This window comes from Oncorhynchus kisutch, linkage group LG5 (genome assembly GCF_002021735.2).
Source record: "Oncorhynchus kisutch isolate 150728-3 linkage group LG5, Okis_V2, whole genome shotgun sequence".
Lineage (NCBI taxonomy): Eukaryota > Metazoa > Chordata > Actinopteri > Salmoniformes > Salmonidae > Oncorhynchus > Oncorhynchus kisutch.
Window position 1 is genome coordinate 63309486 of NC_034178.2, and position 12628 is coordinate 63322113.

Here is a 12628-nt window from a genome sequence, read left to right on the forward strand (position 1 = left end):
TTATGTCACCATGGTAACCAAATTTCAACAGACAATGTAATGATATATAATCCATATCATCTACACTCAATCACAGTTATTACTTAGCTTCATTGTTATCCCTTCTAATCACCAAAATGAAATTCATAAGTATCCACCCGTTTTCACACAACATGCGTGTACTAAAGAACCACCTCATGCCACAACACAGCTGGAGCAGAATTCATATGAAATAACTGACGAGATATTTCAACACACAAAAATAGGAATTTTTACCTTTAAAACATCAGATCTTCAATGTTATATTCATTATCATAAAAAAAACAATAGTCTGGGCTGTCACAACTTCCAGCGAAGTCGTTTCCTCTCCTTGTTCTGGCGGCGCTCGGCGTCGCCGGTCTTCTAGCCATCATCGATCCACTTTCATTTTCCTTTTGTTTTGTCGTCTTCCCACACACCTGGTCTCATTTCCCTCATTACATGTTGTGTATTTAACCCTCTGTTCCCCCATGTCTTTGTGCGGAAGTGTTTATTGTAAGTGCATGTGCACGTTTTCTCTGGTGCGCGACGGGTTTTGTACCCATTTGTTTGTTGTTCTGGTTTCTGGTGGTTTAATGAATAAAACTGATCCGTTGATTACCCAGTTTTTCTCTCCTACGCCTGACTTCCCTGCCGCCAGTTACGCACTCCCTTACATGGGCATTACCTCCTACTGGAGAATTGATCATCTACAGCTACCCTTTGGTCTCCCATCCAGGGTTTTAACCAAGCCCAGCACTGTTTAGCTATGATATTTCTCACTGGCTATTACCAATATGCTACCTGTTAGGAATGATGCTGGAGAAGAGACTCAGGTACGTGGAGTCAACATTTAATCGGAACAGACATGAAAACAGGACAGGAACAGAATCCTGTAAAACACAGACGTAAGACAATCAATGCAGCAGAGGGGAACAGAGCTGGGGAACTGACACATATAGGGGAGGTAATAAACAGGTGATTGAGTCCAGGGGAGTCCAATAATTCGCTGATGCGCATGACAAGGGAAGGCAGGTGTGCGTAATGATGGTGGCAGGAGTGAGTAATGCAGGGCAGACTGGCGCCGTCGAACTTCAGGGGGGAAGAGCAGTAGCCCCCAGGGGCTCTACCCCGCGTCCCATCTGGGCGAGCCTGACGGGCCGGCCGAGGCATTGCGCTGGACAAGCCGGCTGGGCGTAAAATCCCGTCAAACCGACAGAGGCGTGGGAGTCTGGCGAGCCGGCTAAGGCATAGGAGCCTGACGATCCAGCTGAGGCGTGAAAGCCTGTCGATCCTGCTGAGACGTGGGAGCCTGATAATCCAGCTGAGATGTAGCAGCCTGAGGAGCTGGCTGTGCGTAAAAACCTGACGATCCGGCTGAGGCCTGACGTGGGATGGGCGTCTTCCGAGCCAACTGGGGCAAGGAAACCTCTCGAGCCGGCTAGGGCGTGGAAGCCCGACGATCCAGCTAAGGCACCCCCAGTTCCATCGGCAGCAGCCCTTGGACCCGACGTCACCACCAACCGAACCGCCAGCAGTCCCAGATGTTTAATTTGATGGCTGCTGTTAGGAAAGACGCGGGAGAAGAGAAGCAGGTACGAGGAGTCAACATTTAATCGGAACAGACATGAAAACAGGACAGGAACAGCGTCAGAACCGGGTAAAACACAGACGTAAGACAATCAATGCAGCAGTGGGTAACAGAGATGGGGAACTGACACATATAGGGGAGGTAATAAACAGGTGATTGAGTCCAGGGGAGTGCAATAATTCGCTGATGCGCATGACAAGGGAAGGCAGGTGTGTGTAATGATGGTGGCAGGAGTGCGTAATGCAGGGCAGCCTGGCGCCTCTGAGGGGAAGAGAAGGAACAGGCATTACACTACCGTGAGAATGATTGTTGAAAGTTCTCCACTTTAAAGCTAAATAGAGTCATTGTTACTAGCAAAGTCATTCCAAAGGTTAGGTTTAATGGAGCAAATTAAATGTGACCATATGTTGTCACTCATATATTATCAATGATGCTATTTAGGCCTATATACAATAGCATTTGCAAAGTTATCAACAACTATTCCAATTCCAGCAACAGGAATAAATTATAAATTATAATTATGTGGATTATAATTAATGGCATTTTCTTTGTAGGGGATGATACATTTTCAGTTAGGGCAAATTACGTTTTTAAAAGTGGAAATTACAAACTTTAGAAGCCTTTTGCATTTCCTGCTGTGCATAAAAAATACTGCAACAAATGAAATATGGCATCTGTATTTGGATAGGGTAAAATAAAATGGTCATTTAATTTTAGTCATCAACAGCAAAACAACATGAAAAAGCCATGGCAGCTCCCAACATGGGAGGGAATTATTTCACAGAAAAACATATTTCCAATGCAGTTTGATATACTCTTCACAAAATTATAAATGTACTACTTTGAAATATACATCCGCTCATAACAAAGAAAAAAAATCCTTAAGTATGATCAAATTCATTTGGTTGAATGCACAAAAACGTGTTATAAATAGTGATTAGGGGATGTGAGGTTATATCCTTCAACTGTAACAATTATCTAAAAGCTTCTAGCACTGTATTTACAAATGTGGTCAAGTTGCATAGTAACAAAATGGATCAGAAAGAACATGACAGATCATATGTTAAAGCAAAAAGGCCAGGTGCGTTTCCTCTTAAAGAATCTCGGACCTCTCTCCAGCTAGCAAGCCCTCATCGTAAAACTGGTGGCTGTGAGGCAGCACTACACTGTAGAACATCTGAAATCGCACTTGTGTTGGCAGATATGGTGATATACTGCTAGCTGTCCAACAGCACAATGACCCTGACTAACTGATGGTCGACAAGCACCTATTAGTAGTAGTAACACCTGTTTGCAGACGGTGGACAATGTTAACTTGCCATCAGGGTCAGGGATGGTCTATTTCGGGACAAAGTAAGGCCAGTTGGAGTAGCAAACAGCATCAATGTGTTTTTGTGACATTGAGAAAACAAATGTTAAATTGACTGATATACTTTATGAGTCTATTTCTGCTCCTAGCATTCAGAGGACTTTGGCTGTTATCGTTCAATAGCACACCTTCCCCAACATTCTCACCTCATAGGTAAAGACATATTTGGTGACTCAAACAATTGAATAAATGCTCCATTGCCTCAGCCAGGGTTGCTACTTTGATGGATATTTCCCCACATCAAAGCAAAAAGCTGGATTTTAAAGACATTTTGGTCTATGCAACCATACGCAAAATGTGCCCGTTTTCAGGATATTTCTATTATAATGCAGGCCAGACATCTCATTGTGGGTTTGCCTGCTTCAGCATTTCAGTGCAGTAGAAGGCTGAATGCCATTGAGGTCCCAGTGGTACTCATCCTATGGATGGACTTCCTTTCATACATGAGTATTCTGTGGTTTGTTTAGAGTTAAGTCCTACGCAATGCCTTTCCAGTTTTCAAAACGACATCTGGGATGGTCCATCGTTTAGGCCTCAGAAGAAGCCTGTGGTTTGAGTTGAGCTTTCTCCATGGCCGTACCATAAGGATTGGATCGTTTGAAGAAGCCCAGCTGGAATGATTGAAAGAGAAAGGAGACTTAGGTAATAAGGTAATAATTACATGAATAGTCCTCAATGCACCAGACAGTTTAGTTAGTTTGTAGTTCATCGTTATTTGCTACCAACATCCACTTTCAAGACTGTCAAATTTGAAACACTTGATCTTATCTAATAGTTTTTAGATACCATTTTATGCTACCACCTACAACTGGTGGTATCATGGTCAGGTTGTATACTGGTTGTGAAAGGAAGTAAAAAAAGATAGATTGTAATGTAGTTGCCTGGCCATATAACAACCAAAATGTGATATCCCAAGACATCATCTGGTTATATGACAGATTCTCAATCATAAACAGTTAACAAGCATTATGACATTACATGCTTGTAATTTAGTGTGCTAAGTTTGTCCTTCACGTGGCCCCCTTTACCTTGTAGAGTACATATATGACCAGTGCGAGCAGCAGCAATCCAGCCAGTATGGCCAGAATGATGATCCACAGTGGTACCATGTACTGGCTGTCTGGCTTGTTCCACATCACTGGAGTCAGGACCTGCAACACAAAAACATGTTGTTACCATGGGGAAATGAAAAGTCACTTGAAAAAATAGTTGATTTAAAATCTAAACGTGACATTACTCATAAAGGTTTTTTAATGTTTTGTGTGCACATTTTCAAACGATATCCCAAATCACACAGACAGGATGGGCCTAAAGCATCCATACCATAAATGTCAATGAACACATGATTAAATAAAGGGGAGAATAAAACAAAGCTTGCCTTCTTGGATCCACTGGGTTTGAGTTTGGGAGCAATGGAATAGGGCATCTTCTCGACTCCGTACTCCACAGAACATTCCAGCACATACTGCTTGTATGCCCTCTGCAGCATTTGTCCAAAGAAAGAATGAGTTGAATAAATCATTTAAAATATATTCCCAAAGTGTGTACCAAATAACAAATATCTTTCGCTGTAAAAGTTCACTACCAGGAGAGGGCGGCATTGTACCACAGACTTGCGACCTACATTTATCTGTATCTCTTTCATAATTTTTTTGTTGTACTACTAATAATAGCAGTAGTATTATAGTACTAATACTACATCATCATAGGGATTGTTAATACCAAATTCAATCACATTTGATCTACATAACATAATATACAGTACATGTGCTATTCAAATGACCATTTAATATGAGGAGAAGGAGAATACAGGACATGACAGCAGAACAAACTACAGTCACGCTCTCTCACCTCAAGGAAGGCCTCAGGCCAGATGCGTGAGCGGACGGTCAGAATGACACTGCTTCCTCTCTCCAGTAACCCCACATGACAGCGCAGCCTCCAGCACTCAGCGGTGGAACACGACTATGGAGGAAGGAACACGGTCATCAATACAGACCACCAGTGCATTACAATTAATCAGTCTCACAAACAGTTCCAGCTAACAGCCTGTGATTGTGAGCAGTACAAGAGGCTATACAGAACCTTTTATTCTGGGGTCATTCAAGACCAGGTAGGTAAACAATTAGTAACTCAACTTCCATAATGTATCTTTAAAGTAACTGTCCAGGGAAAATCGTATTTTTAAAAGTTAACATTCTGTTAACTCATACCCCAAAAATGTTGACTCGTCTTATACTCGTATTTGTGGCCAAAGTATAAATTGGAGAAAACACTTAGAAAACCCCTCCTTAAACCTGTTTTGCAAACAGACCATTTAAAAAAATGCTTGCTATTTCCTCATGGAGAATGATGTCATTCTGCCTCATTGGCTGAGCTGGTCAATCAGTGTCCTGAATATTTTGAATAACCGGTATAACCGGTACACCATTACAACACAGAAAAGCTGATTTTTAACATACCTAAAAAGAAATAAAGTAAAAGTATATAACTCATAATTGTAATTAATTATAGGTAATGTTTCGTAGAAATCTGGAGACACTGGATAGTTAACTTTTAGGTTTTGGAAGAGAGAGATTCCCATTGCTTTTAATGAAAGGGAATGGCACTAGTTTGTAGTTTTGTGTCCTTGGTGTAAAATGAGGAGCCATGGTTATAAATTGTTCTGTGGTCATTAGTTTTTGAAAGGAGGAATGAATAATCGGGTGGAGAATGTAAGAGGACAAAAACAAAGAGCAGGAGACATTTATTTCACATAAAATGAATTCTCTACAACGCATAATTATGATCAGAGCTTATTATGATAGATACCCTCATCTCCTTTCACAATAAAATCATTTCCCTTCGGTTTGTGTTTTGCGGTATTAGGGGAAACCATGGATGGATTTTCATGTTTCTTTCTGTTGTAATTCAGCTCATGAGGTTATCGTTAGGACATGAAACGAAATCCTTGACTCAAAAAGAGAGACTTAATTTACGATGAAAAACTAAGAACATAAATACAAAAGAATAATAGACAATGACTTCAGGAAGAGAAGAGGTTAGGCAGGCCAATAAACTCCCATAGGACACCTCATTATCACCACTATACTCTCTAGCTTCTCTGCTCCCGGACCAAGTGCCAAGTGACTTCATTTAACAGCAGCTAACTGCTGTTTTACTGTTTTCAGAGTCAATAGACCTCTGCGGCCGTGTGTCAGTGTTGACGCCACATGGGTTAGGCATGTCGAACCCCTAAACAAGACGAGTATGTGGTGGGGAGAGGGGGGGGGGGGTTATCACGTGAGAGAAAAAGAAAGGAAAAAATAAGGGAAAACATCTCCCGGTCTTCATATGGGGGATCAGATGAACAGCTCTCGGGAGGCACTACTGGCTGGCTTTATAACACTGTAGGGACTGAGAGTGGGGTTAGTCCTGTCAGTGGATGGCTGTGTGTGTTCGTGCATAGTCATGTTTCCATTTGAAGAATCTGTAGCTAGTTCTGTTTTTTTATCGGTCTTTATCGGTTTGAGCATTAATTGCTCTCACAGTACATGCCAACAACATCACACTAACTGCACATACCAGAGGTGACTGTAGAACCCCACCAACCCCTTTCCCCAAAACACAGACACACACCAGGTTATCTCACCAGGTTTCCTTGTTCATCCAGAGGATCGCTGTAGACCTCTCTCCTCTGGACGTGGTGTTCAGGGCTGGCTGTCAGTGGTGAGGGTGGCTGCTCTGTTGTAGGAGGCTGGAGCTGGCAACACACACAGAATAGTTATCTGGGTACCACTGGACCACTGCATCTCCTTGGTATAAATAGTGTGAATGATATGACACTACACAAAGTAAAAGACAAGTTATCAGGGGTGGGCGTGAATGTATACAGTATCTGGGATGAGTGCTTGTGGAAGTATTATATAAGCAGGTCCTTTTGTATGTATGTGTGTAAGTCTGTCCCTCACCTTGAGCTTCAGTGCATTGAGGGTGTGGTTGGAGCTGCAGTCGAGTGGTCCCTGAGTGATGACCTCCAGAGGGTACAAAAGGTCGTGACCCTGAGATTTCAGAGGGCAGCGCAGCTCCAGCACTGATTGACTGATCATACTGGGCCCGTTGTTCACCAACTGAAAGAGAGAGAGAGACAGAGAGAGAGAGAGAGAGAGAAAGAGGAAGAGAGAGAGAAGAGACAGAGGAGGAGAGAGTGAGGAAAAGAGAGCGAGAGAGAACCCAAGTCAGCATACTGTACCAGGAAGCTAAGAAGATAAGCATTTTAACAACCCATCCCTATTTGACTCCACTTAATACAAATAAACACAACCCAAAATCAACTCTTGTGGCACACACTGAGTAAATCGTGGCACACGCTGAGTACCTCGTACACATGCTGGATCTCAGGCCCAACATCCTGCTCCTCTTGTAGGCTGGGGCTCATCCTCCAGTTCGGGGGAGGGAAGAGGAGCTTGTCCGGACGAGAAACGCTTCAATCGAGAAAAGGAGAAAGATACAAGTTGGAAAAGAGGATAAACGAGTAGGATTGGATGCAGTAGACATCCCCAACAGAATGTGGTACTCAAGCAATAAGGCCCGAGGTAGTGTGGTATATTGCCAATATACCACGGTTAAGGGCTGTTCTTACGCACGACGCAACGCCGAGTGCCTGGATACAGCCCTTAGCCGTTGTATATTGGCCATATACCACAAACGCCCTAGGTGCCTTATTGCAATTATAAACTGGTTACCAACGTAATTTGAGCAGTAGAAATAAATGTTTTGTCATAGCTGTGGTATACAGTCTGATTTACCATGGCTGTCTGCCAATCAGCACTTAGGGCTCGAACTGCCCAGTTTATAAAGAAAGATATTTTACAATGTCGCTGGGGCTGTTGAGTTGCAATATATTGGTACCCAGTCACTCTGAGTGTAGCTAAACAGGGAGTATGTTTATTAGTGATGGTGATGGAGAGCATTCAGTCATTGGCTTGTTTGTTCGATCGTCCATCCAGCCATGATGACTCACCCCTGTAGGAAAACATCAGCAACCACAGCCACCTCCAGATGAAAGAGCTCAGCATCACTCTGGGATTTATTCTCATTTTTACTGAGCGGAGAAAGAACAGACAAGTGCAACACTTAATTTGGATTGTGCCAAATACTGTAGATGGTTTGTAGATGTTCGCCTAACTGTCGACAACACTTGAACTAACTATCCACTAACCCTAAACTTAGCTCAGTCAGGACAAGGTAATAAGTATGGAAGTATTGAGGGTAGCTAGGGTAGCCTAGTGGTTAGAGCATTGGACTAGTAACCGGAAGGTTGCAAGTTCAAACCCCTGAGCTGACAAGGTACAAATCTGTCATTCTGCCCCTGAACAGGCAGGTAACCCACTGTTCCTAGGCTGTCATTGAAAATAAGAATTTGTTCTTAACTGACTTGCCTGGTTAAATAAAGGTAAAAAATTGAGAAGGATTTAGGTACTTTTTTAACAAAACACATTTAAAAGGGTAAAAAAAAATGTATCACTCACATTCAGCTAAATATGAATACGTTCACAAAATACAAAGTCATTTATACACTTTCTGTGCTGAAGCTGCAACTGCGACTTACCTGCGTATCTGGAGCTCAAACTGTACTGTATTGTGAGTGTCCTTCAGTCGAAGCACAGTGAAGCGGAGGCCTGCCCACAACTGTGAAGATCCATAGAAAAGACAGGCGATCAGAAACTAGAGATAAAGCTACCTCAGATCTGTCAGCAAGGCAGTCCGTCAAACACACAAACAGTCATTAACAGACCCTGGATCAATCTGGACCACGCAGTCGTAAAGACGCCGAATTGCAAAGACATACAGAAACTCACAATCAGAGGGACAGAAATACCATACTGCTGCGGCAACATTGAATAGGTCCTTTTGTGACAATAAAGCTCCATTTGAATTTAAGAAACAGTTAGTCCATGAAGATCCACTCACACTTGTTCCAGACTTCATAGGGTTGCCCAGGTCACAGACCAGAGAGCGGGTCTGATTCTCTGCCTCGTAGCTACAAGTCAGCTGAGTCAGACTCTGCTTATGAGATACAGTACGAGCAGAATTATGGCGAGAGACAAAGACAGCAATTTACTTCACAGCATTTCCACGTTCTCTCAAAACATTTATATCATAACCATTGTTTTAGTCATCAGGCTATCATTAGTATCAACACTATATTGGTATTAGTTCAATTATTGTTATGTGGATTAGCATATGTATCTTTATTATTTTACCACTGTCATTTCCATTAGAAACATATTATGAACATTAACCATAACATAAGAGGGACAGGACAGATGGTTGCTCCCTCACCGCATTGTTGCGGGCTATACCACTGTAGTCAGCCTCCGCGGGCAGTACCACGTAAAGCTCTGCCTCGTAGGCCCCGCCCTCTCCCTCGTTCCTGGCATTGAAGGTCAGGGTCAGGGAGTTCTCGTCGCCAAGATACACCTCTGTCCTATCGCTAAGGAAACCACAAGAAAATACAACAGCAACGTAAAACAACTTCTTTTTTTCCCCCAAACATGACGACCAAACATGATGACCTGTTGCAGATGTTTTGTCTCTCATGGAATTTGCATTTTTTTAATTTTTTTATTTTATTTCACCTTTATTTAACCAGGTAGGCCAGTTGAGAACACCTTTATTTAACCAGGTAGGCCAGTTGAGAACACCTTTATTTAACCAGGTAGGCCAGTTGAGAACACCTTTATTTAACCAGGTAGGCCAGTTGAGAACACCTTTATTTAACCAGGTAGGCCAGTTGAGAACACCTTTATTTAACCAGGTAGGCCAGTTGAGAACACCTTTATTTAACCAGGTAGGCCAGTTGAGAACACCTTTATTTAACCAGGTAGGCCAGTTGAGAACAAGTCCTGATTTACAACTGCTACCTGGCAAAGATAAAGCAAAGCAGTGTGACAACATCAAACAGTTACACATAAACAAACAGTCAATAACACAATAGAGAAAATCAGCATCGTTTTTTGTTGTTGCATTGTTTACATATGATGAACATAAATTAGTAAATCATCTCCTTTCATGTTTGAAGAGCAATTAAAGGTTTGCTAGGGAGCTGCTGGACATTGTCTGTAACAATATCAGTGGAGGAAAAAAGCATTAACCCGCAAACAACCACCACACAACGTTGTCTCACTCTTGGAGTCAACTTGACTCCAAGCACCCTACGTTTTCCATATGGTGGTGGTAACCATACGTGTGTATCCTACAGTCAATGCTCATTATCTGCTCATTATCTTCATAAGTGTGTTCCCACTGGTCACTAAGACATTTCAACATGAAAATGTGGGTAATATTTGGTTGAGATGTTAATCAACAAACAAAATGTTTTACCTTTATTTAACTAGGCAAGTCAGTTAAGAACAAATTCTTATATTCAATGACGGCCTAAGAACAGTGGGTTAACTGCTTGTTCAGGGGCAGAACGTCAGATTTGTACCTTGTCAGCTCAGGGATATGAACTTGCAACCGTTCAGTTACTAGTCCAACGCTTTAACCACTAGGCTACCCTGCCACCCCATGAGATTTCAGCCTTTATTCACCCACTCAAAAATGTCACTGCGCTTTCAACCATTTAAAAGCATAGAAAAGTTCAAATAGGAGTACAATGTCAGATATGATGTATTTATACAACAACTTAATGTGTTATCACTGTTCTTCATCTAATAGCAGAACCAAAGGACCTGGATTGCTGTTGAGATTACATTAAAACTACATGGTGCAAGTGATCAATGCTGTTAGAGATTAGCAATTGTGAAGATCTCCACAGATCTGCAGCCTTTCTATGCTATGCATCTTTAACATGAATGCATTCTGACTTGACTGACTTGCCTAGTTAAATAAAGGTTAAATAAAAACCAGCCTCCACCAACACCATATGAACTCACACTGACACCCCTGTGTAAAGCACTTCCTGTGTAGTGATAAATCCACTTCACACCACTCCCGCCCCCATACTTCCAAATGTAGTAATACATTCATGCTGTCTATTGAGCAGAAAGAGCTAGAGCCAAGTACAGATGTTGAGGGTCGATCCCTTGGCCTGACCCCTTCCTCTTATCCCCCACCCTCTGTCCACTCGAGGTACAGACACAGTGACACCATGCTCTGCACCAGGACCACACAGATGATTCCAATTATGGCCAGGCCAGTTTGACGAAGCACAGTGGAAGCGACACCATCGATAGTCTATCACAAACACCGTAGTGCCGACTCCGAGAGAGGAAGGGAGCTTTGAAGTGGTGGGGAGAGATGGGGTTGTAAGTCGCATTTGATTTGATTCAAAGATTTTAAGATGTTATATAGGAAAACATGTACATGAAATATAATCATGTGTACAATCAAATAGTTCAATGTTTAATTGAAGCCAGAGGATGTACCACACAAAGTACCAGTAGTACTTTGTGTGGTAGTACTTTGTGTGGAACGACAAAGTACTACTGGTACTTTTATCTCCGTGACGGGCCTCAAGGTTGTGAACACAAAACATCCTTCTGCATGGGATTTCTCAGGAAGTAAACAATTTAAGGCCTAAAAAACAAGCTGCGTATTACATTTCAATGAGGTCGTCGAAGCTGCAGAGTGAAAGTGCTGAATCATATTTTATTTTCTGAGTGACTGAGTGATTTGGTCTCGTGGAAACTCTTAACATGATTGAATTGTGCCGGTAATAAAAATCACATGGCGAAGTCGTGGAACAAACTACTACAAGTGAGAGCAAAGAAAAAGCTTGAACTTGTTTTGTGAATTGTCCCAGTTGTTCCAATCAGCCTAAAATGCAACATATTCTCCTATTGTCCAACACTCAAACAACAATGATCAACCATTAATAACCATGACCAAGAGGACACAAACCATTTTGTTACTCTCCTGAGAAAAGAAACGCGTTTCTGCAATCAAGGTGTGTAAACACATGCTACATGACCTAAAGTATATGTTATGGAAGTCCCTTCAAAAAAGTATATTATTTATGTTAATGGTTGAATGATTATTGTTTTTACAGTGCATTTATCTGGGAGCTTAGACTGACTTTTTGATAGGATTATGGTGTCTGACTAGAGCACAGGGATATTCTAAGAATCTAGATGAATCAATATACTCCTGGTTTATGATCATATTTTCATCTTTGGACCTCAATTGATTTCATGTGAATAACTACACTACATGAACAAAATTATGTGGACACCTGCTTGTCGAACATCTCATTCCAAAATCATGGGCATTAATATGGAGTTGGTCCCCCCTTGCTGCTATAACAGCCTCCACTCTTCTGGGAAGGCTTTCTACTAGATGTTGGAACATTGCTGCGGTGACATGCTTCCATTCAGCCTCAAGAGCATTAGTGAGGTTGTGCATTGATGATCGATGATTAGACCTGGGTCGCAGACGGAGTTCCAATTCATCCCAAAGGTGTTCGATGGTGTTGAGGTCAGGGCTCTGTGCAGGCCAGTCAAGTTCTTCCACACCAATCTCGATAAACCATTTCTGCATGGACCTCAATTTGTGCATGGTGGCATTGTCACGCTGAAACAGGAAAGGGCCTTTCCCAAACTGTTACCACAAAGTTGGAAGCACAGAATCGTCTAGAATGTCATTGTATTCTGTAGCGCTAAGATTTCTCTTTATTGGAACTAAGGGGC

The 12628-nt window shown here is 42.1% G+C and overlaps 1 protein-coding gene across 1 annotated transcript in view; it reads right to left on the reverse strand.

The window, feature by feature from the left end:
* Positions 1-834: 834 nt before the first annotated feature.
* LOC109891392 (integrin alpha-5) overlaps positions 835-12628 on the reverse strand; it is a 56790-nt gene continuing 44996 nt past the window's right edge. The window contains exons 20-30 of the mRNA XM_020483885.2: positions 9282-9432; positions 8910-9002; positions 8548-8627; positions 7960-8040; positions 7315-7420; positions 6908-7066; positions 6589-6699; positions 4809-4922; positions 4336-4437; positions 3986-4108; positions 835-3568 (exon numbers count right to left, since the gene is read on the reverse strand). Of these exons, the coding sequence (XP_020339474.1) occupies positions 3485-3568; positions 3986-4108; positions 4336-4437; positions 4809-4922; positions 6589-6699; positions 6908-7066; positions 7315-7420; positions 7960-8040; positions 8548-8627; positions 8910-9002; positions 9282-9432 (1204 nt within the window). The 3' untranslated portion in view covers positions 835-3484. The remainder of the gene's footprint in view (positions 3569-3985; positions 4109-4335; positions 4438-4808; positions 4923-6588; positions 6700-6907; positions 7067-7314; positions 7421-7959; positions 8041-8547; positions 8628-8909; positions 9003-9281; positions 9433-12628) is intronic.